This window comes from Aedes aegypti, chromosome 2 (assembly GCF_002204515.2).
Source record: "Aedes aegypti strain LVP_AGWG chromosome 2, AaegL5.0 Primary Assembly, whole genome shotgun sequence".
Classification (NCBI taxonomy): Eukaryota; Metazoa; Arthropoda; class Insecta; order Diptera; family Culicidae; genus Aedes; species Aedes aegypti.
The window spans coordinates 335273868-335297355 of record NC_035108.1 but is presented as its reverse complement, the minus strand read 5'-3'; the positions used below and the strand labels follow the sequence as shown (position 1 = coordinate 335297355).

General features: G+C 37.0%; 1 protein-coding gene across 3 annotated transcripts in view; it reads right to left on the bottom strand.

Moving 5' to 3' along the window:
* LOC5576861 (stathmin-1-A) overlaps nucleotides 1-23488 on the bottom strand; it is a 200102-nt gene that overhangs the window by 113895 nt on the left and 62719 nt on the right. For 2 of the 3 annotated variants that reach the window (XM_021846013.1, XM_001662909.2), the window contains exon 2: nucleotides 6469-6552. The exons of the other annotated variant lie outside the window; for it this stretch is intronic. In XM_021846013.1, the coding sequence (XP_021701705.1) occupies nucleotides 6469-6552 (84 nt within the window). The remainder of the gene's footprint in view (nucleotides 1-6468; nucleotides 6553-23488) is intronic. 3 annotated transcript variants of the gene reach the window in all.

The window sequence follows — 23488 nt, the reverse complement described above, 5'->3', positions numbered from 1 at the left end:
AGCTTCTTACAGTTTCATCTGGTGAATCCACATTTGTTGTGGCGTTGGCAACTGATGATCCTCACCTGTGATAAAAGAATTATTTTAAGGTCATCTTTATGAATCACACAATCAAACTGCTGATACTTACCCATTCCTCGACATTATTTGGATCAATGTATTATACTTTTTTGTCAATTGGATTTACAACACCTAGTGTCATATGCAAGGAAGGTGGTGGGCAATTTGTTCGTCGGGTGATCCATCGAGCAGTGGATAGTAAATACAATTGAAGAACTGCTCCGGCAGTTTATGGTCCGAGCCGAGACTTTTCCATTTCGCGGACGCGTATGTGACAAAGTATTCGTGGATGACCAGCTAAATTGGATAAATCTTTTTTGTGTGGTACAGTATGGGCAAGGAAATTTTGAACTACCTTCCATTATTACGAAAAACAGATTGACGATGTTCAAATCTCCAACAATGGAGCACCAAAAATTATTCAAAAGCAACAGTATCTTCCACATTTTCTCAATATTGCCATATTTTTCTGGAACGCCAGAAGCAACAGCAAGCAGCAACAGTATTTTTACGCCAGTATCCTTACATCGGCCTTGAGTCCCGATGACGTCGGAATTATAATCGATAATCGACAGGGTAAATGATTAAAGGACCCTTCTCCATCGCTTGCAGATCGAACTGCCCAGGCCAACCCCCCTTTTTTGGACGTCACATAATCAACTAACCCCTGAACGTTCTTCTTCTTAGCATTAACGTCCTCACTGGGACAAAGCCTGTTTCTCAGCTTAGTGTTCTTATGAGCACTTCCACAGTTATTAACTGAGAGCTTTCTTTGCCAATGTTGCCATTTTCGCATTCGTATCTCGTGTGGCAGGTACGATGATACTCTATGCCCAGGGAAGTCAAGGAACTTTCCTTTACGAAAAGACCCTGGACCGACCGGGAATCGAACCCAGACACCTTCAGCATGGCTTTGCTTTGTAACCGCGGACTCTAACCACTCGGCTAAGGAAGGCCCCTGAACGCATTTATATGCATTTACATTTACGTTATTACAGTTTCTGCATTATCGTTAAAATCAAAGTGCAAATGTGTTACCTCTAAAAACCCCTGAACTGATTGGTTAGGTCTGCTGATTTTGAAAGCGATGTTTGGGGCGATTGTAACATCCAGACCCCTTAGACAGCTGCTCAACTGCAACGCTCATGTGGAGCTCAAATCATTTTTTTTTAATCAGAAACAAGTCATCAGCGAACAAATGGGTTTTTAAGGTTGCACAGATGTTGAATAAGATTCTCAGTTGGGTGGTAATTCGACAACCAATCAATTCAGTTGGCACTTAATTTTTGCATTACTGTGTCTACCACGTTTTTCTTTTAGTTTTGGTGAGATTGTTGTTCTCACATCATTACATGCTTCGAGTGGTAGGTTTTAAATTGTATTTATATTTATACAGTGCTATATTCAAAAGTTTGAACTGGTTACTGAACGAATAAACGTGCAAGCTCGACATATTTTTGTAGGACAATACCAGACTGTAATCTTGATGTCGTGAAGAATGTGCTGTTCAATAATATCAACCACTATTGCTGATAACGGTTGCAGACACAAATTCTTTAAACACAATACGCAAATCTTCGAACGATTGTTCTCATGGCTTTTCGGTTTCATGTTTCAGGTCTCCTGACAGAGTGTAGTGTAAATATATATATTTATTATTAGGTGTGAAATTGGGATATATTTATTGTAATTATTAACAGGCATACCTCTAATCAGCAAACCAAAATGTTGACCCAAAACAATGAATTTATAAACTTATCACGCGACACAAGCACCAATTTTTTGCTATACCACCTTAGAACGCGGCAACTTAAGCAATGAAGCGTTATAACGCAGCGCCGATTTCCCTAACATTGATGCCAATGTTGTTGTTTTTTGCAACCTGCGAAACCATTGGTAATGTAATGATCCATGAGAAAATGTTTTCAAACGCTTTGGATTACTAATCGTAAAAAGCAATATCTTATGAAAATATATTTGAATTTTAAGACGGTAGCATACAACTGAATCTAAATAATGGTTATTTATTGGAAATCTTTCAAATCTCTAAACATTTTTTTTTATTCAAATTTTAAATACTATTTACAACCATTTTAGTTTTGCATTAATGAATAAATTTTGATTAAAGATATACAATTTTACTATTTACTGAATTTATAATCAACTGAACAGCAACACTGGAAATCTGAACAAACATTTAAAAAGGGCACATCGACATAGGTAAACAATGTCTTTGTAAGACGCTGTTGAGCCCAATTCAACTCGATCTCGCTTACCAATACACGCTTATAATACTAATCAGGAAGAGCCCACACTAATCTTTCTGATAGTGGTGTTAGTTTGTATGGGCGAGCTAAAAAGGGCTCAACAGCAACGTTTCTGAAAAAAGGCTCAAGACCTCTCCAGCCCTTTTCAAATGTTTGTCCAGAAATATTTGTCATGGCCTTCTACGGTTCTATTGAGTTCTCATCATATGGTACAAGTGATTCATTGTATCATACTATTGGTGGAAGAAGATCACCTATGGTACGTAACTCTTACTAAAATAAAAAAAAAATGTTCAGGACCCCCCGATAGAACATTTTCAAACCGGTCTCAAATGAAAGGGGAAAGCCTAAGCTTTCATTTGGTGGGTGTTTCATCGATACTGATTTTTTTATATTAATGTTTTCTACCAGAGACACCGTGATTATGCTACTCCCAGAAGTTTTCCAGCATAACAAAACTTCGAGCTACATGTCGCCAATTTTGTTCTTATTAACGTTTACATAAACTTAAATGATTTTTTCGAACTGTTAGTGACCTATTCCATCAAAAAACGATGAATTAGTATAGTTTTATATGGGGATGTTATCTAAGGCTGCGACTCGAATTAAAAGTCTAAAATAGCCAAATTGGGCCTTTCTTAACCGAGTGGTTAGAGTCCGCGGCTACAAAGCAAAGCCATGCTGAAGGTGTCTGGGTTCGATTCCCGGTCGGTCCAGGATCTTTTCGTAATGGAAATTTCCTTGACTTTCCTGGGCATAAAGTATCATCGTACCTGCCACACGATATACGAATGCTAAAATGGCAACTTTGGCAAAGAAAACTCTCAGTTAATAACTGTGGAAGTGCTCATAAGAACACTACTCTGAGAAGCAGGCTCTGTCCCAGTGAGAGTTTTCTCCAGAAATTCTTTCGAAGATTCCTCCAGGGATTGTACCAAAAATTTCTACAAGATAATATTTACCGTAATCCCTACAGCGATTTTTCTTAGAATTCCACTAAAGATTTCGCCCAAGATTCCTCCAAGAATTCCTTTAGGAATTATTCCAGGGAGAATTTTTAATTTTTACTAGATATTTTAGACAGATTCGACAGGGCTATAGGAATACCTTCAGCAATTCTGTTAGTAGATCCACTGGGGATTCCTCCACAGATTAATTCAGGGATTTCTGCAGGAAAATCTCTACAAGGACTCTTCTAGAGATTGTGTAAGGATTTTCTCCAGTGATTCCTCCAGAATAATCTTTGCTGGTATTGCTACAGAAATCTCTTCAAGTATTTCTCCGCGAACTTTTCAAGCTCCATAAATTCCTTCAGATTTCTTCAAACGTTTTTTCTTGATATTCCTATAGAGCTTCCTCCAGAAATCATTCCAAGGATTCCACCAGGAAAATCTCTACACAAATTCTTGGCTTTATCCAGGAATTCCTCCAGGGATCTTAAAGCATTACTCCTATTATTTCTCCAATGATTTATACAAAATGCATACATGCAGAAATTGCCCCAGGTAGACCTATCGAGATTCCTTCAGAATTTATTCCGGAGATTTCTTTAGGGATTCCCCCAGGAATTCCACCAGCAATTTATTCAGAGTTTGCGCCACGAATTCCTCCAAGGATTCTACAAGATTTTCCTTCTAGAAATACGCCTAGAGATATCTCTAAGAAAATCGGTACATTAAATACTCCAAAGATTTTTCCAGGTAATCCTCCGGAAACAACTCGAGAAATTATTCTAGACATTTGTTATTTATGTACAAATCCCTCATAAATTCCTCCAAGGATTCAATAAGAAATTTCCCAGGGATTCCTCCAAGATTTTCTTTTCCAGAAATGGCTCGAGGAACTCTATTACCGAAGAAGTTTTTGAAAAGCCCTTAAATAAATTCCTGAAGGAATCGCTAGAGAATTTTTTTTGAGCCATCCTAGAAAAAACCTCTTGAGAAGTTTCATGAAGGAATCCTAAGACTAATCACTAGATATCCCTGGATGATTTCTCTAGAAAAAATATGATAACCCTAAGAATACCAGGGTTTCCTCCAAGATTTTTTCAGAAATTGCACAAAGAAATCATTGATTGAAGAAGTTTTTGGGAACCCCTGGTTAAATGTGCCAAAAAATGTTTTTGTTAATAGGATAAGAGATAGAATTTAAGTAACGTACATAATATTAAGTTTTCAGTCTTTGTGACGTGTAGTCAAAGACGGTGAATAAATAAATAAATAAATTCTTGGAGAAACCGCTGGAGAAATTTTTTGGGCCATTCCTGGAGGAACCTCTAGCAAAGTTTCATGAAGTAATCCTAAGAGTAATATCTGGGAGAATCGCTTGTGGAATCCTTGCCTAATCTCTGGAAGATTCCTTTTATAATTCTTAATAAAAATCTTGCAGTCTCTGGTTCAATATCAAATATCTGGCAGAACTCCTGAAGAAATCTCTGGAGAGATTTCAGAAGAAATCACAGGCAAAAAAATACGTACGGAATCCATGGAAAAATTTCTGATGAAATATCTAGAATAATCAAGAGATTGTTCTAGTGCAACCCCTAGAGAAAGACTTGAAGACATCTCTGTATGGATGCCTATGGAGGTTTTCCAGCATGAATTCTTGAAGGAGTCTCTGGAGGAATTTCTGAAAAAATAAACCGCTCCTGGAGGATTCCTGGATGAATCCTTGGAGGAATTCCTGGAGGGATCTCAGTTAAAAATTTACTTGAAGGATTCACTGGAGGCATTTTTGCGGAAAATAATTAAAAGTTCTTCCCGGAGGAATCACTGGTATTATCTCTAGCGGAGTCCCCGGAGAAATCGCTGTAGAGATTACTGTAGATGATCTCGGAGGGATTTATAGTAAATCTGTTGAGAAATCTTCGAAGGAATTCCTGGAGAAATCTCTGGAAGAGTGTCTGGAGAAATTTCTGGAGATATATTTGGAGGAAAACATGCAGTAGTCATTTGAGATTTTCCTGAAGGAACTGGGGGATTTCCTAAAGCCATATTTGAAATGGTCCCAAATTTGCGTTTTCGGTCAAATGTTCGTCAGCGACAAAGCGTATTTTTATTTGTATTACAAAATTTTCCTAATTTGGTCAGACGGAAATGGTTATGGGTATTCGGATATATTAATGTTATGTTTGTGAGGCCAAGATAGCCATAAAGGTAAACCCACAGCTTTTCAGCAAGACCAAGCTGGATCGAGAATCTTTAAGAGCTGGGAATTTTCTTGACTTCCCAGAGCATAAAGTATCGTCGTACCTGCCACACGATATGTACATCCAAAATATTCTATCGGCAAAGATAGCTCTTTGTAAATAACTATTAAAGTTCTCATAGGAACAAGTAGCTTAAAAGCAGGCTATGTCCCGGTTGGGACGTAACGCCAGAAACAAGAAGAAGAATTTTATGTTTGGTTTTTGGCATGGTGGCCTGTATGGAACATCATGATTTTCAAGCTGTCGCATTATGGGGCTATATGATTCAAGCTGTCGCATTATGGGGCTAGTCTGAAAATTTCCACACCACACCCTACCGGATCCGGTTCTAGAATTTTCCGATCAAATCCGGCCAAATCTAATTGTTGGTACCCTAAGTGCTCTTGTGAATTGGAATGAAAAGTCATTAAATTTGAACCGTCGTACCATACATGCGTATAAACTTCTGGATATGATGTGTACCAGTTCCTTCCGGAACAGGTTCCAGGTCCTCTTGTGCCCTTGTGTACAGAGTGGCCATACCAGAAAATGTCTAGGATTCCATTCTCCAGTTTCACATCTTCCATATAAAGCTAAAAGAACAAAAATCGATTCAAAAATAGAATTTTTGTGAACATGGGTTATTTTTGGCTCTTAATGCATATGTAATTTTTTCTTAATGCATCAAGGTTAAATAAGGCAAGCAAAATATGAATATTTGTCTAATTTTCTATCACGAAGGCAGTTCACATGGGTCGAAAGGCATTTAGATTCGGCTTTTTGCATAGATCAAGTGAGGAACAAGTGTGTTGAGATCCGTGATAGTCGATTACACGTTTAAACTTTTATTGTGGTCACTTCGCATGGAATGACCCATATTCGATTTCACTTCACCCACTACCGTTAGCTGAAACAAAGAATCAAACATTCAATAATTATCAAGTCCATACTTACTGATGAATTTCACCTTCTTGGACGCTTTTGGTTGCTTGGTGCGCGTTTTGGTCGGTTTCTTTGTGGGCGCTGACCGACGGTTGACTTCAAACGGCAAGTGACACCAAACGGCAATTCCGAACATGGCAGCACACAAAGGAACAATCAAACAAATTCGAAACAACGTTATGATTTACTGAGTGACACATTTAAGTAGTTTTACCAACATGGAAAAGGGTATGATAATGTGGGAGAACATGGAAAGGACAGGTTTTTGCCGCTCACAACGACGCAATATAATAATTTCAGTTGAAAAGAGATTGTATTCAATACGTACTTAAAACTGGCTCAAAGAGATTTCGAAATATAAATAAACACGTTAAGTGAAATCTCGCTACGTGTTGTGACTTTTGTACAAATCCACAAAAGATCCTCTATTTCCACCGTTCCACCATCAAAAGTGTACGAATGAATCCCTGTGAAACGATGAATAATGCAAATCCGTTAAAGAGCGCAGTCGGGTGAATAATTTGCATATAATGACAAGTGCTTGGCAAGCCGGCTTAAAAAAGAACGACGAACCCCCCTCCGTAGGCAAGCAACTAGCCCGGGTTATGGGTGCTCTTTTCAATGAAGACGATTAATGAGGTGAGGATTCCTCAAAGGGGGAACCCACAAAGGCGCGACCAACGCTCTGAGGAAAAATGAACTAGTAGGAAAATCGGAAAACGATACAACAATGGCGGAAACTAAATCAAAATCGTGGAATGCGAAAAGGTTTGAACAGGAAACAAACAAGAACGTATGCATGCCCAAAGCCGGATTAAATGCTTATGTCAGGATTGTTAAGTTGATAAGGGAAGCATCAGGAAGGATCAAATGACGCTCGACAATATGCCAAATGGCTGCAGCGAGCGGATAGGTGTCTAAATCGATTGCATTGTTATTGTCATCCTAACCAAGTTAGAAACAATCGATGGATTGGAAATCTGAGGAAAACTCCTTCCAGAGCCCTAAACCCGACCGAACGAGTAAATCTGCTGGTTTTATCGATGCCCTGCAGGCCAACCGGCGTCACCATACATCAGCCAGTAGTGGCATCTGCTACACATTGAGTGCTGGAAAGCAGTAATGGCAGTAGCGCGGTATGCACGATTTTATGAGGACGAAGCACAGATGTCGAAGGATGAAGCACAAAAATCCCAATTTACAAACATAGTTTTAGGTTGAAAAACAAAAACATTTATAAGCAATATAAGATGATCAAGAAAAAATACGGGAATATCAAATGGAAATGGTTTTCATCATGTTTGAACGCTAAATACATAGCGGCACATGTGAAATAACCCTAATTAAAAACTCGACTATATGATTTAAAAGATTTACAAGATTTCTCCTGCCAAAGTTTCCTTAAACAATGTTTTCTGAAAAAGTTCACAGTCATAAAAACAGCTGTTTTGTTCTATGAAAACCAAAATATGGTGACTCCAATCTAAAATAGGGTCTTTAATCCTAAATCATGTTCCAAAGCAATTTTCAAAAATAGTTATAAAAAATAATGTAAACGCGAAAATTTTACCATAATTTGTGAAATCTGAACCACTGTGCAAAGTGCACAGTTCACCGAGGATAGTTGGTTCCGCCGGATTGTTGGAACCGGAATGAAAAGGACTGCTTTCAAACCAGTGCTCACTATTTATGCTCGCACCCTGGAGCAAGACGAGGATTTTCCACTACACAAAACATCGTATCGTCGTCGTCGTTGGAACTTGGGGGATTCACATGTGTGGATTCGCGATAAAAACCGCCAAGCCGCAGAGGGTTGGTGTTTTTTTATAAGGTTCCTACTCTAAAGAAGTGCTTGGCATTGTTGTTTATGAGTGCTAATGAGGTTATGCTGGCGGATTAAAAAGCTTTTCGACTTATAACAATTGAAGTAGATAGTTGCACATTTTTTCAGACTTTTTTACATGGCTAAGTGATTACTGCAAAATTCAAACAAAAAGTATCCAAAGAATTCATTTTATACATATCATTAGTATTAGTCACATTCATACTGTTTTATCGTACTTTGCATATCATTCCTATAGGATCAACACGTAAAAACCTTTAGTTTTTATGTTAATGTTAACTATTTTGTCGAAGACATCGTCTGTCTAGGTTATTAAATAGGTACATAAGATATCTGAGCTTCAAAAAATACATACCGTTAAGCTACCATTCATCGTGCATTTAAGAAAAATTTGCACTTCACAAAATTATGTAACTTTTCCAAATAATTGGAAGCGTACTAGAATACCACTACGTAGCGTGCAATTATATAAAAATTCAGGGAAAAATATAAAACTAGTGATGCATAACAAAAAATTACTCAACATTTATGTTTCAAAATGTCATGTTTAGGTCGCCTTGTACCGTTCTATGTCACCATTTACCGTGCGTATAGTTTTCGTCAAGATTTAATTTTGTATCTTGAAGAAACGTTGTTGATGGAGCAACAATGTTGCTAGTAGTGTGCGTACTCATTTTTAAGAGTTGAATACTTCATTTACATTAAAACCATAACTTGGCTAAATAATTATTTTCTAATTAAAATCGTTATAGGAGGTTCGACAGTATTGTCCAAACCATTCCATATTCACTCAAAAACTAAATATGAAGTAGTTTAATGACGACATAACAATAAATCTAATATTACCGAATAATGTCATGGTAAAAGCCGAATAATGTCATGGTAAAAACTAATGCACGGTAATAGGAACCATATATATTGAAAGGGATCCATTCACCGTGCATGTGGGTTTCGACTGAAACACAATAAAAATTCTAATTTGCATAAAATCTAATTGCTCATACGATGGAATACATCTTATTTATAGTATCCACAGCGAAAACGTGTTGAAATTTTGAAAATTTTCATACTCTATCGTTAAAATGAAAAATGGATATTTTTGGCGTTTTTACTAAGAGTGTTGGAAAATCAAATTATCAATCAGAATTCACATGATTTTGACTACATAAACTAGGTTTTTCGAAATGCTTTGTGACAAAAAATTCTTTATTTCATCATTTTTATCTTATTTTGCTGACAAAAGAATAATTTGTGAAAATTGTATGAATATTCTGTAGAAATTTGTATATGTGCACGGTGAATGTAAGCCGCACGGTGACTGGTGACTTAACGGTACTCACTTCTGCCGCATGTTGGTAGAATTTCAAATTTTAAGAAATGTCGGCATTCGACCAACTTTTTTTTTCAATTCCTTGCATATCATTCCAAACATTACATTCATTTCTTATTTCTAGGTGTTCTGTGTTAGACAACACCACGGTGCTTCCCTGACCGGTCCACAGAAAAAAATCTCCATCAAATCTGTGCTCACTAGTCATTTTCTATAGTTAAGGTGCATGTCTGGCCAAAATTAAAAAAAAAACGTAGGGCCCGTTTTGAAGTTACGCCCTTTTGATTGTATTAGTTCACAATTTCAAAGGAAATCTGAGATATTTAAACGGATTTTGATTGGCCGTGCTTATTAGAAGAAATAAACCATCCAAATTTGGTTCAAAGAAGACGTTTTTAGTTATGTGTAACCTCTGGGCGCAGTTTTGAATGAGATGATCGTCAAAATTTGGAGCTACGCCCTTTTTGAAGTGTAACTATTAAAATCACTAATTTTAAATAGATTAATTAAGCATTCTAACACCGGTAAGCATGTTCAAATGTTTGCAATGACACATTGCACTTACATGCCGTCAAAGTATTTCACAATCGACTGATTTTTCATAGGCTCAAGCGATATAAGGCATTACGGAGCCAATTTTGTAATGTTATTATTAATCATGTTATAACTCAACTAGCTGCCCCTCGGCTGTTCTGGCTAACTTTGTACTGTCTCAGAACTTAAACTCCTATTGCTGAGTAATGCACTATTGGCCAAAATATGGCACTCTAGACCACTATCAATACTTATGTGATCATTTCTAGCATACATTACAACATTAAGATTTTCCACAAATCTATAATTTTATCTGTGACTTTCGATCTCACAAACATGTAAGAGTCCTGGATAAGTACAATAGTGAAAGAATTGTATAAACCAATCAACCCATTCCCAAGCCAACTCGTGAATAGTAAGCCTCAGTACTTCAAATACGTTTAAGAAAAGTAATAAATATTCGATATTGTTTAGATTCTTTGATTTTATAATTGTTATACTTGCAGAGCTCAATTTTACATGTCTTCCTTAAAAATCGAAACTCAAATCAAACCTCTCTTGAAAAGATTCTACCCCATAACCCCGAAATTAATTTCCCCGAATGTCATTAATCCGAGAGTCATCACCCTGAATAATATTATCCCGAATTTATAATTATCTTGAATGACATTGCCTCGTGATAATGGAATGCCATTCAAAGCAAAACACGAGGTTGTGGTCTTCTGATTCATGGTATTCGGGATAAAGGGATTCAGAGGAGTATAATTTTAAGAAGACTTAACTACCAGTTTTTGTTACTAGTAAATCTTAAATTGTTGCGTGGCCGTGTTGAACCTGCTATGCTATGTACTATAACAGATTTTGAATTCTCTACAAACTGATGATTTATCTGTAAACTTTTTTTTTATCGCGAACTGTGCCTGTGGAGTAAGGACTCACCCGCTGCTATAACCAGTGAAGACAAACGAAAATAAATCATACTTTGATAAACAAACTTTTCATAGGTGACAAAGACAAATATTTAAAATTAAGCTCTACGATTTAAAATTCCAATAAACAAAATAATAACGGATGTTCTAAATATTGCATTATTTTTTTCCATTTTGTATCGCTGCTTCCTACATCGTTAATTTGATTTTATTCCATACCCTGCTATCCATAACCGGAAACTCGAGTCCGAAAGTATTCTTTGACGTCAATTTGCGTTTCGATATACAATATGGATTGCATGTTCAATAATCTGAATCGTGCGTTTATTGCTTCAGCAAACTATCTAGAATATTGTTGAATAAAAATTTATTTGGTTACATGATGAAATTGGCTCCGTAATGCCTTATAGCAGTTGAGCCTATGAAAAATCAGTAAATTGTGAAAGACTTTTGCGGCCTGTAAAATCAATGTGTCATTGAAAAAATTTAAACGTGCTTGAAGGTATTATAATGCCTAATTAATATATTAAAAACTAGTGGTCCCCGCAAACTTCGTCTTGCCATCAAGTAGGCTGTTGAAAAACGATATGGTTTGTCCCATACAAAATGACAGTTCCGTTCACTCTCGTTTTTTCAGCTTTTCCGGTGAATATCCTTGGATTTTTATACACACAAACACGTCGGAACCCGTGACAAACAAAACGGAGAAAGAATCATTCAGATTCGCTGACCCGTTCATAAGTCATTTCGTGACATACAAACACCATTCCATTTTTATTTATATAGATATTAGTGTCGTCAATGGTTGCACTTTCAAAAGGGTGTAACTTTAAATTTTGTTGATGTTCGAAATCAAAACTCCACCTAAAAGTTACAATTAACTAAGAACATCAATTTAGGACCAAATGTTAATGGTATATTTCTTCTGATAATCACAGCCATCAAAAATGCGTTTAAATATCTCAGATTTCCTTTAAAATTGTGGACTAATTCAATCAAAAGGGCGTAACTTCAAAACGGGCCCTACGATTATTCAAAAATTTTGCCCAGACATGCACCTTAACTATAGAAAACGACTGGTGAGCACAGATTTGATGAAGATTTTTTTCTGATAATAACGGTCAGGGGAGCACCGTGAACATTATCATCGTGCGAATTTTTGTAACGCAGATAGTCGCGCGTTGTACTTTGGACAACACCCTTGGTTTTGCGAATTTACCAGGAGTCTGACCACTTAGAAAGATGACGTCTTCGGCAAAATTGTTCAGTAGCTATCATTATCATAGCCAAGAAATTCGGGATTTTGCCAATAGGCAACGCTAGTGAGCATGAAACTTTTGTTTCTCAGATCTCAGGATCCTGACCACTTAGAAAGATGGCGTCTTCGGCAAAGTTGTTCGATAACTCAAGGACTATCACCCAAGTAGCACGCGAAACATCTTCCAAAGAAATGCTTTTCAAAAATGGTTTCAATCGCGTATCAATAGAAGCATCTGTAACTTATCTGGTTCTAGATCGGTTCCATATCAATATCAAGGCTCATAAAGTTTCATTGCCGTTCCAATGAACATGCATTTCACTCCTTGTATGACGTTCAACATATTTGAAATGACAAGATTTGCTGCAAATGTCCCTTGCAAATAGCAATAAAGTCAAAATTATCAAGATGTTTTCAGCAACATTTCAAACAAACTCTTGAAACTTCTCCCAATATGCCGGTTTTAATGTTATGTTTCACATTACTTTCATTTGAAGCATCCGCAACTTGCATTCAATTTTCGTTCCCATAGAAGATTCATCTCAGTTGCGAGAAAGTTGCACTAAACTTCGTGTATGACAGCTAGAAGTTTGTTTGTTTCAATCCACTTGCAATATGGTTGAGTTGCACCTTACGTATCATCTAACAAAGAAAACATGGTCTAGCAACAATTTGTTTGTTCAAAAGGAGTTTCTCAAGTGTTGCGCGGAAGTTTTTGCGAAAAGTTTAGATTATTTCAGGCGTGGCCTAATTTCGCCAGTAATGAACTTGTATACCGAAGGGTGCGGTCAAGTTATAAGCAACAAGCTTTGATCAATGGGCCATGTGGTCGCTTTTATAGTGCTTTGGCGAAGCAATTGTTCGAAGAGCTGGTGGAGTAGTGAGTAGAAGTAAAGATTGGTGATCTTGAGGTCGGAAGTTCGATTCTCGTTCATGTTTTTGTTTTCATTTTTTTTCTTTTAAGTATTTTGCAACAAATAAGCAATTTCGATATTACTTAAATATGTTGCAAACAGACTCCGCCTCTTGCGCTTTTTGCGTTGCTATTCAGTGCAATTGTAAGTCATATTTTCACCAATAGACAACTCTGATTAGTTTCAAGAGAGAATTTTATTCTTGAGTTGCAACAAACTGTGCTACTTGGGCATTATTTGAGCTAGTTGATACACTAAGCAGCGCTAGTGAGCAAATATCTCAGGAGCCTGATCACTTCGAAAGATGGCGTCTTTTTAAGTGGTCAGGCTCCTGAGATATCTGCAAACACAAGTTTTATATGCTCACTAGCGCCGCCTAGTGGTAAAACTTTGAATCAACTAGCTCGAAAAATGATAGTCCTTCTAAATGGTCAAAGTCCTGAAATATCTGTAAAACTAAAGTAAAACTTCCATGCCCACTAGTGCCACCTAGCGGTTAAATTCCGAATTGAATGATGTGCCATCAGATAGCGTTCCACCTCCAGAACAACTTTATTAAAGACCCCAAGTTTCTATATTATCTGGATTTTGAGATATGACGATTTCAAACTGTGGTTTCCTCGAACCGTACATAGTTCATTATTATGCGACTTCCACCGCCGTTTCGCGTTTCGCGTTTCGCCACCGCCAGAACCACCACGCTGCTGTTGTGAGCGAATAGCGAGCTTTTTTCACCACTGTTGTACAAAATACAACAGCGCGACGACTGAAGTGTTAAGAAGATTCTTGATGACACACTTTGCTTTGGTGTCAATAGATATCTTTTTTTGCAAAATGGTAGCATATAAATCACAACTGTTGTACAAAGTACAACAGCGCGACAGCCCGAAGGTTAAGCTTTTATTAACATTTTGTTAACAACATATTACATTTCATTTGCCGTAGCAGTTAGGAATTTTTACAGGTGAGTTGATTTCACCCGCTTATAAGAGAAAAAAACGCTTTCAATTAACTAAACCTAACCTAACCTAAATATATAACGCATTAATCGTGGCAATAGAAGATTGCAACGAGTATGTCTAAAATTATTAATTGTTTTATTTGACATGTGTTCCAATGTTTCAACATTGGATATTTTGTAACTCATTGGTACTAAACCAGGGAGGAAGCTTCAGAATCATTTTCAAAACTTTATTTTGAATCCTCTGCAGAGCTTTCTTCCTGGTATTACAACAGCTAGTCCATATTGGTACAGCATACAACATGGCTGACCTGAACATTTGTTTGAAGATCAAAAGCTCAAGATCTTGAGACAAAGTTTCAATTTTCTGTTAATGAGTGGGTACAGACATTTTATATATTTGTTACATTTGGCTTGAATGCCCTCAATGCGATTTTTGAAGGTTAAATTCTTATCTAGCATGAGCCCTAGATACTTAACATCATCTGCCCAATTTATTGGAACCCCTCTCATCGTAACAACATGTCTACTTGAAGGATTCAAATAAAGAGCTTTTGCTTTATGTGGGAATATTATTAGTTGAGTTTTAGAAGCATTAGTAGAAATCTTCCATTTTTACAAGTATGAAGAAAAAATATCCAAACTTTTTTGCAATCTACTACAGATGACACGCAGGCTTCGTCCTTTAGCGGAGGGGCCTGTGTCATCCACAAACAAAGATTTTAGACATCCCTAGGTAACGCAGGTTAGTCAGATGTGAACATATTAGTACCAAAATGCTGCCTTGAAGAACACCTGCTCTTACAGGAAGTCTTACAGACTTGGAGTTCTGATAATTAACCTGAAGTGTACAATTTGGCAGGTACCTTTGAATTATTCTAACAATGTCTGTTGGAAAATAAAAGTTTTTTAATTTTACAATCAAGCCTTTATGCCAAACAATGTCAAATGCTTTTCATATGCCTAGAAGAGCAGACCAGTAGAGTAGACTTCAGATTTGTTGGAATCAAATTATTTACGCGTTTAAGTTGATCAATGGTCGAATGTCCATGTCGGAATACGAACTGTTCATTGGCAAAAAAATAATTTTCATTGATGTGGACCATCAATCTATTCAAAATGACTTTTTGAAAATGCTTACTGATGGAGAGAACCAAGCTGATTGGACGATAGCTAGGAGCTTCTGCAAGATTTTTGTCCGGTTTTAAAATTGGTACAACCTTGGCATTTTTCCATTTGTCAGGAAAATATGCTAAAACATTGTTAAACATATCAACCTAGTCCAACTCTTAGTATGTTTATTTCCCATTGAAGTGAACTAAAGACCACATTTAAAATTTCTAAAATTTTCTGATAAATCCATCATTAAAATTAAAGAGTTTCTTCAAAGGAGTAATAAAAATTCACCTCACATTTCTTGAAATCTATCAGTAGGTGTAATTTCTTACACTTTTTCAAAAGTAGTATACGTTGTGCCATATGAGATGTTCACATGTTTCCTGTTTAGCCTCTCTTACACTACTCAAACCTCGTTAGCTTTGAACGAACATGCCCGAGAGTCAGTTTACATGATGAAAAGGAAAACTCCATTCAAAAGCACCCTCCGCTTTGACTTTTCCTGGAGTCGAGAAAACATCCGTTCATAAGTATTCCACACCATTTCACTGGCTTCTACAAGCACAAGAAATAGGTAGACCTTGAACCCTTTTCCGCAATGCACCCAACTACATGTTTGTAAAGGATCAGTGGTTTTCAGTTGAATTTCTTCATACATGCATAATATATTACTTATTCACAATGATACCTCTCTACTTTTCACACAAAACGCCTTTATGGTGGGACATAGGAATACTGTGTTAGCTAAAGAATTGAACATTGTTATTAATTGCAGAATTTCAAAAACTATTATGATCTCCAATAATATCCAGTCAACCGCAATGGAAATTCCATTGACACCTATCGTTGATTACGTACATTCTTTGCTTCCACTACCATCCATTCCAAGCATACTTTTCTACACCCTCTAGTTAGTGTCGTACAGGAAATGGAAAGCTCCGAGTCAAAGACCATCAAAGGAGAAAAATGTGTTGAAAGGGTATGTGAGAAATATTTTCTTTCCTTTGGTTGGAACAGAGCGAAAGAAAACAGGAAGCCTGAAGAGGCAGAACGTCCTTAGGAATTTCTGCATCCCTTTTAAATTGAAAGGCATTTTTTCTCATTAATCTTCTGACATGGTTGGCGGAGTTATTTGTTATTGTCGTTGGAAGCGATAATGTGCTATCTTGATTATATGAAGCGCGGAAGAACTACACTGATGCACTTTGTACAATAGCGATAGAATCGGTTAGATGACAAAACGACGGAAGGACAAAAAGTATAATGAACAAATCATCGAAAGGAGAGAATTGAAAGGGAATAAAAATTATCCGGATAATGATTCTCTTTTGAAAGAACATTTGATTCGACGTTTTGTCGTTCGACATTTTGTCCCTAAACCAGGAAAAGCAGAAAATACCGTAAAATTTGTAAGAACTGTGTATAAATCCGTCAAACAAAATATATAAATTTCTTTGATTTTTCCTGCGATTTTCTCTGTTTTTTTTTTCAAAAAATAGTTTAAGAAGCCTTTTGTTGATACCTCGTTGATACCTCCTGAGATCCATCAAAGGATTATTTTCCGATTTCCCCATTGGAAATTTCAGAAATTTCCCTTCAGAAGTTCCTATTAAAAACCTTGCAAATTTACCTTCCTGGTATTCTAGGAAATCCTTAGAAATTCTGAAAGAGTTCTTCACTGAATTTCTACCTAAATTCTTTTTAAAGTATTTACCCCATGAGCACTTCTACAATTATTCATGGAGCTCTTTTTTAATTTTCTGTGAATGCTGTATAGAGTTTTTGCAGGGATTTTTTTTGGAACTACGACAGAAAAAACTTCTTGAATTCTCTCAAAAGTTTTTTATTGTATTCAGCGTGAAGTTGCTTCTAAATTTCTGCAAGAATTGCCTTTAAATTTAAAAAAAGGGATTCTTCTTAACCTTTCGGCCGTCGCGCGAATTTTCGTAACCCGATTAGTCGCGCGTTGTACTTTGTACAATACTCTTGGTTTTTCATGTTCAGCATGAAGTACCTCGTGAGCTTGATTGAATATAGAAAAACAATTTTTGACAAAGTGGTTTAGGAGGTCAAGGATTGACATAAAGTAGTCATTTATATGCGGAAATCCACTACCAGGTGGCGCTAGTGTGCATGAATGTTTTGTTTTGAAAATATCTCAGGAGCTTGACTACTTATAAAGATGACGTCTTCGGCAAAGTTGTTCCGTAATTCAAGGACTATCGTTGTTTGAGCTAGTTGATTTGAAATTTTGCTACCAGGAGCGTGTAACTTTCGTTGGTCTATTTAGAAAGATAGCGTCTTCGGCAAAGTTGTTTAGAAGATCAGAGGCTATCTTTTATTGACTTTAAAATTCGAGATTGGCTAAAAAATAGATAACCCTTGAGCTACTGAGCAACTTTACCGAAGACGCCATCTTTATAGATCGACAGGCTCTTGATATATCTGCAAAACGAAAACTTCATGCTCATTAGTGTCGCCTGGTGGCAAAATATTGAATCAACAAGCTTAAACAAAATCCTTAAATATCCACAAAAATGTTTCATGCTCACTAGCGCCGCCTGCGGGAAAAAACACGAATTTCTTGGGTTAACGTTCAACGCTCCGTAATTTGATTGCGATAATCAGTGACTGAGATTTTGTTGTATTGGTATGCCTGAAGAAAATCAGTGCAAGTGTATATGTGAAAGAGACGTATTAAAATCACGTGCTTTACTTTTCGCAGAACGGGGACCGCTTGGAAAGCATTGAAATTTCAAATACATTATGTTACTCGTTTTTTGGAATTAAAAAGTTATTTCTGGATCTGCTCCCCAAACGACATATTTTTCTTTCGCCAAATTTCTGCAATGGCATCAGCAAATTTTATTTCGTTGAAAATTTGACATTATAATGATGCTATCTCACTGACTAAACAATTAAAAAAAATCTCACTCATGAGAAAACTGAAGTTAGATGCCTTTCCCCAACAAAATGAAATGATTTTAGTATTACTGATCAATAGTGAACATAGGCAAAGCCGATAATTTCTTTAGCATAATCACCCTTCCTTATGAGATCGATATCGATTAGACGATCTCTTGCAGTGGTAAATCTCAAACTAAGGAACTGTTTCGACAACTCTAGGACGATCTAGACTGTTAAATGCTGGAAAAGTAAACAAAGTACGTGTCTCCGTTTTCTCATTTGATGTAAATTTCCACTCGCGGAATTTAAGGTTTTTATGACTGAAACCATAAAAAACCGACTGAACTGCCTAATAATTCATATTTTTAAAGTATTTATGATTAGTAGACGGAGATTTTATCTTATAAATTTTCAAAACAAATGATTTGAATATGTTGATTCCTTGGGGGTTAAATGAACCACTCGAGATGGGGAAACATTACTCCCGTTACATGTTCATTTTACCCACATGTTTGAAACATTGACTGTGGAAATGAATTTTCAATATTGTAATACTGTTGATGAATAGTAGTTTACAGAACAAGTTGCAGAATGATGATCCTACGAGGCTTGCCGAGTAGGATAATTACGACGAGTGCTGTAAAAATCGAGCTCTGCAACGAGTTACGTACAACATTTTTTGCAATTTCGTAGAAAACCACTTGAGGGTATCAGATGTTATATCAGAATGCATTCACCATCATTTTACAATTTCTGAAAAAAATGTTGTGTTATGAGTCATTACGCAACTCAAAACAGTTGCGTAATGAAAAAGCGTGGCGTGATGAATCATTACAGCACTGGTTTCAGTTGTGTAATGACTATTCCCGCACTGCATACTTCAGTGCAGGAAAGTAGCCCGTTTCATGACAGATTGGCGTGATGAAAAACAGCCTACTACGATGAGAAACAGCAAAAATTCTATTTCCATCACAATATTTCAACTTGATACATTGCATAGACATATTTTTTCAATTCTAAGCAAATTAAGAAAGAATCTGACAGCTCCACTAGCAAGAAAACATAAAAATTGCTTAGGGTGTTCATTTTACCCCCAATTCCACTATGAGATTCCTGTAGGAAATCCAGGAGGAATTACCAGATGAATCCCTGGTGGAATTCATAGATGAATCTTTGAAGTAATACTTAGAGGAATCCCTGGAGAAATTTCAAAAGGAAACCCTCGTGGAATTTCAAGAGGATTACTAAAGGAATCCTTGTTTTTTTTTCTGGAACTCTTCCAGAGATTTCTACAGGAATTCCTCCAGGGATTCTTGAAACCATATGTACATTTCAGAATCTTTGGAGGAATCACTGGAAAAATCCCTGAAGAAATCCATGGAGGAATCTTTGTTGGAATTCCTAGAGAAATCCTTGTTGGAATTCCTAGAAGAATCCCTAAAGGAATCTCTGGAGAAATTCCTAGAGGAATCCCTGGAGGAATTCCTAAAGGAGTCCCTGGGGGAATTTCTAAGGGAATCCCTGAAAAATTCTCAAAGGAATCTTTGAAAGAGAATCCCTGGAGGAATTCTCAGAGGAATCCTTGGGGGAAATCTTAGAGGAATTCTTAAAGGAATTCCTGGAGGTCTTCCTAGAGGAATCTTTAGAGGACTTTCAATAGGAATACTTGGAGGGGTTTCCAATGGAATTCCTGGAGGAGATCCTAGAGGATTCTCTATTGGAATTCCTAGAGAAATCCTTGTTGGAATTCCTAGAGGAATCCCTGCTGTAATTCTTAGAGGAATCCCTGGAGGAGTTTCTAGAAGAACCCCTAAAGGAATTCCTAAAAGATTCTCTGGAGAGATTCCTGGAGGCATTCCTAGAGGAGTTCCTGGAGAAATTTTTACTAGTATCCCTGGTGATTTTAAAAGAAATCCGTGGAAGATTTGTAAGAGGGATCGCTGGAGAAACTCTTAGAGGAATCTTTGGAGGTATTCTCAGAGAAATCTCAGGAGAAACCATTACAGGAATTTCTGTAGGAAGTCCTAGATGAATTCCAAGAGTATTTTCAAGAGAAATCCTCCGTAAAATTCCTAGAGGAATGTTTGGAGGAACTCCTATAGCAAACCCTGGCGAAATTTCTGCAAGATGTTTCAGATGGATATCTGGAGGATTCGAAAATAATGTATTGTAAACGATTTGCAAGAAGAATTCTTCAAGGATTTTTTGGAGAAATGAATCTCAAAATAAGCTTGGTGTTCTCGGAGGATCTCCTGAAATAATCCAACCATTAATATAAGAATTTCAAGTGATATCATGTTACCTACCATTCAATAACCTTAAGTGATGCAAAGTCCTAATTTCCATATCTTAATCATTCCGATAGCATAATGTCACAAATTCCTAAAAGTTCGTAACACAGCTTCTCAATTACACCAAACTTTCGCTCATTTCAATCTCATCTCACGAAGCAGAACACCAAAGTTTACAACGCTTTCGACATATTTCACATGCACTTTCAATCAATCAATACCATCCATCTGGGCACCATCGTTGATAGTCAGCTGCACCTTCTGCTATTGGGTGTTGGGTGACGAGACCGTGATAAAAGGCACGAAACGACTTGCCAACAGCAACCGAGTCATCCTTGAAGGATAGTGGAGGAAAGCATTATTATACCAGTATGAGTCAGTCCCTTCGTTACAACGACGTCGGTGGCAGCAGACAGTCGGACGACCACCGGTCTCTGGTGGTCTGGAGCAGTGCAGTTACATGAAGGATATTTTAGGCGACAAAAAGGACCCAGCTTTATGTAGTCAGTTACAACAAGGCAAACCGATGACTGCGATGACTACGACGACGGTCAGGCGAGCAAAATCGATGCATTCTATGGCTCCTCTGTGGCGGGCGTTTGATCCAAGGGGTGGTCGAGCTTATGGGGGGGAGCTCGATACCAAGGTACGGGGTTGTTAAGAACTTCTCTCGGTGTCGCCGCCAGGTGAGTAAATTTTTCCTTTCCATTCGGCACATAAAATGCATAATTTATTTTCCATTTCATGGTTTGTAGCGGGAAACCAAGCTACGTCGGATACTTGGGGACCGAGCTAAATCATCGTATAAAAGTTGGGGCGCCCGGCATAAAAGTGGCTTTTTTCGGAATCCCTTAAACAAGAGCAAACATTCCGAAGAATTTGATGCCGAAGGCCTCTGGAAATGAGTTATTTTCCGATGTGACAAACATAAATGCGGAGCGAGTATCGCAGAAGGACACGTATGACAGAAAAGTTTACGCGAGAAAAACAGCGATTTCGGAATTTTGGCGAAGTAGGCCGTCATTGACATTTGTACGCGTCGTTGATGATTGTTGCTAATTCATCTCACGATTTCTAATCAAAGAAAATCAGTTGGTTTTGCACTGATACAGCTGAAAAAGTATCAGCATTCTTTATGCATGTTAGCGCGTACAGTGATACTTTTTCAAGTCAATATAAACTATCAAGACTGAGTTTTATCACTTTGAAATGCAAGCTGAAAAGTCATCATTGTTGCCAAAACGAATGACGGGCTACTAATTAAAAATTAAAATTATTAAAAAAAAATTAAATAAAAAAAAAAAAATTTCAGCGAATAATTATGAAAAAAAAACTCCAACACTTGCTATACAGTTTGGAAGCGCGCACAATTTTAATTTTGGTCTCACTAGCCCAATTGAAAATCAAGTTGCTCAAGAGACCGTTTTAACATTCGAAATATCAAAATATTTGCATTATTTGTTCTATTAATGAAACTTATCTTATTTGACGATACTTATCTTATTTTATGAATGGAAAAGGCATCGGAAGAATTTATGGAGCCTCTAACGTATCTTCAGAATGCCAAAATATCAACTAGTTCGGTCAATTTCAACCAATTTATCTATGTCTTACTGAAATCTTCCAGACAGCAGATTTCAAATCGTGCTCCCTGGAGCACTTGATGCTCCGCGAAGTCTTGGCAAGTGCTCCACGACAGTTATCGATTATATCATATGACAGTATTATTTGAAGTACTGTCTGTGAATGAGTGAAAGTGGACTAGTTTTTTTAAGAATAGATCAGGCCGAAGACATCAGATCTATTAATGCGAAAAAAAAACTGATTTAAGAGCAAAAATCACACAGAAGAAATCCGTTCTCGTATCCGTGAACAGCAGACGTGAACTCGTCAACAAGCAAAAATACACCGTGAACTAGATCATGTTTATGCGTAAACATGATGGTAGTTCATGGTGTATTTTTGACAGTTCACGTTTTCCAGAACTCTTTTTTGAGCGTGCATATTTATACTTGTCAAGTCGGCGTCCTAATACACACTAACTATTGACCAATTTGCTTCCCTAACCTTATTGTTCCTGATAAAATCTCTTATCCAAACCACAATGCTTCCCCAAACATCGAACAAGCATACTCTCACGAATAATAGCAACATTTAAAGTCCAAACATCCGTAATTGCATGATTTTCCTCGCCACATCTTGTTATAGAAAAAAAATGAAAGCTCCATCGCAACAGAACCGCACACCCGCAAACAATCAGGCGCCGCATTGCATGACTAAAGTTTATTTTCCTACCCGAAAACATTGCGAGTAAATAACCCGCTGCACAGTGGTCCAGATTTGAAAAAATCATGGCAAAATTACGAATTTTCAATATTGTACAACTCATATATCGAAGGGTTCGAGCAGAATCACAAAAAAGGTAATCTAAAAGTAGATTGAGTATTGTGCCTTTCAATTACACCCTAATTGCATTATATTTTAGCAGATTCGCGTATTTCGAATATTACTTGTAGGCTTCATCCTTTTCAGTTACTCGTATCTAGAGTTAATACGAGTAACTGACACTGAAGAAGGCTACAAGTGGTAGTCGAAATACGATAATACAATGAGCGCGGAATTAAAAGGTACCATACTCAATCTATTTTTAATATTTTACTAGTTTTGATCATGACAAGCGTCGTGGAACATTTTTTAAGGTTCCAGACCCGATTTTGGACATAATCACAATTTTTGGTTTTAATAGAACCAAAATGCTGTTTTTCAGATATTTTGAGGCGCAACTTAAAAAAAACGAATGTTTAGGTAACCTTGCGCATTAAGAGGATTCTTTCTAGTCAATTCCTTAAAATAGCATTTCAGCATAATATATCTACATGGAGTGGCGGCAAGTGCTCTGTACGATATGAAGAATTATCATTATTTGAAATAGCTACAATATAAGTCAAG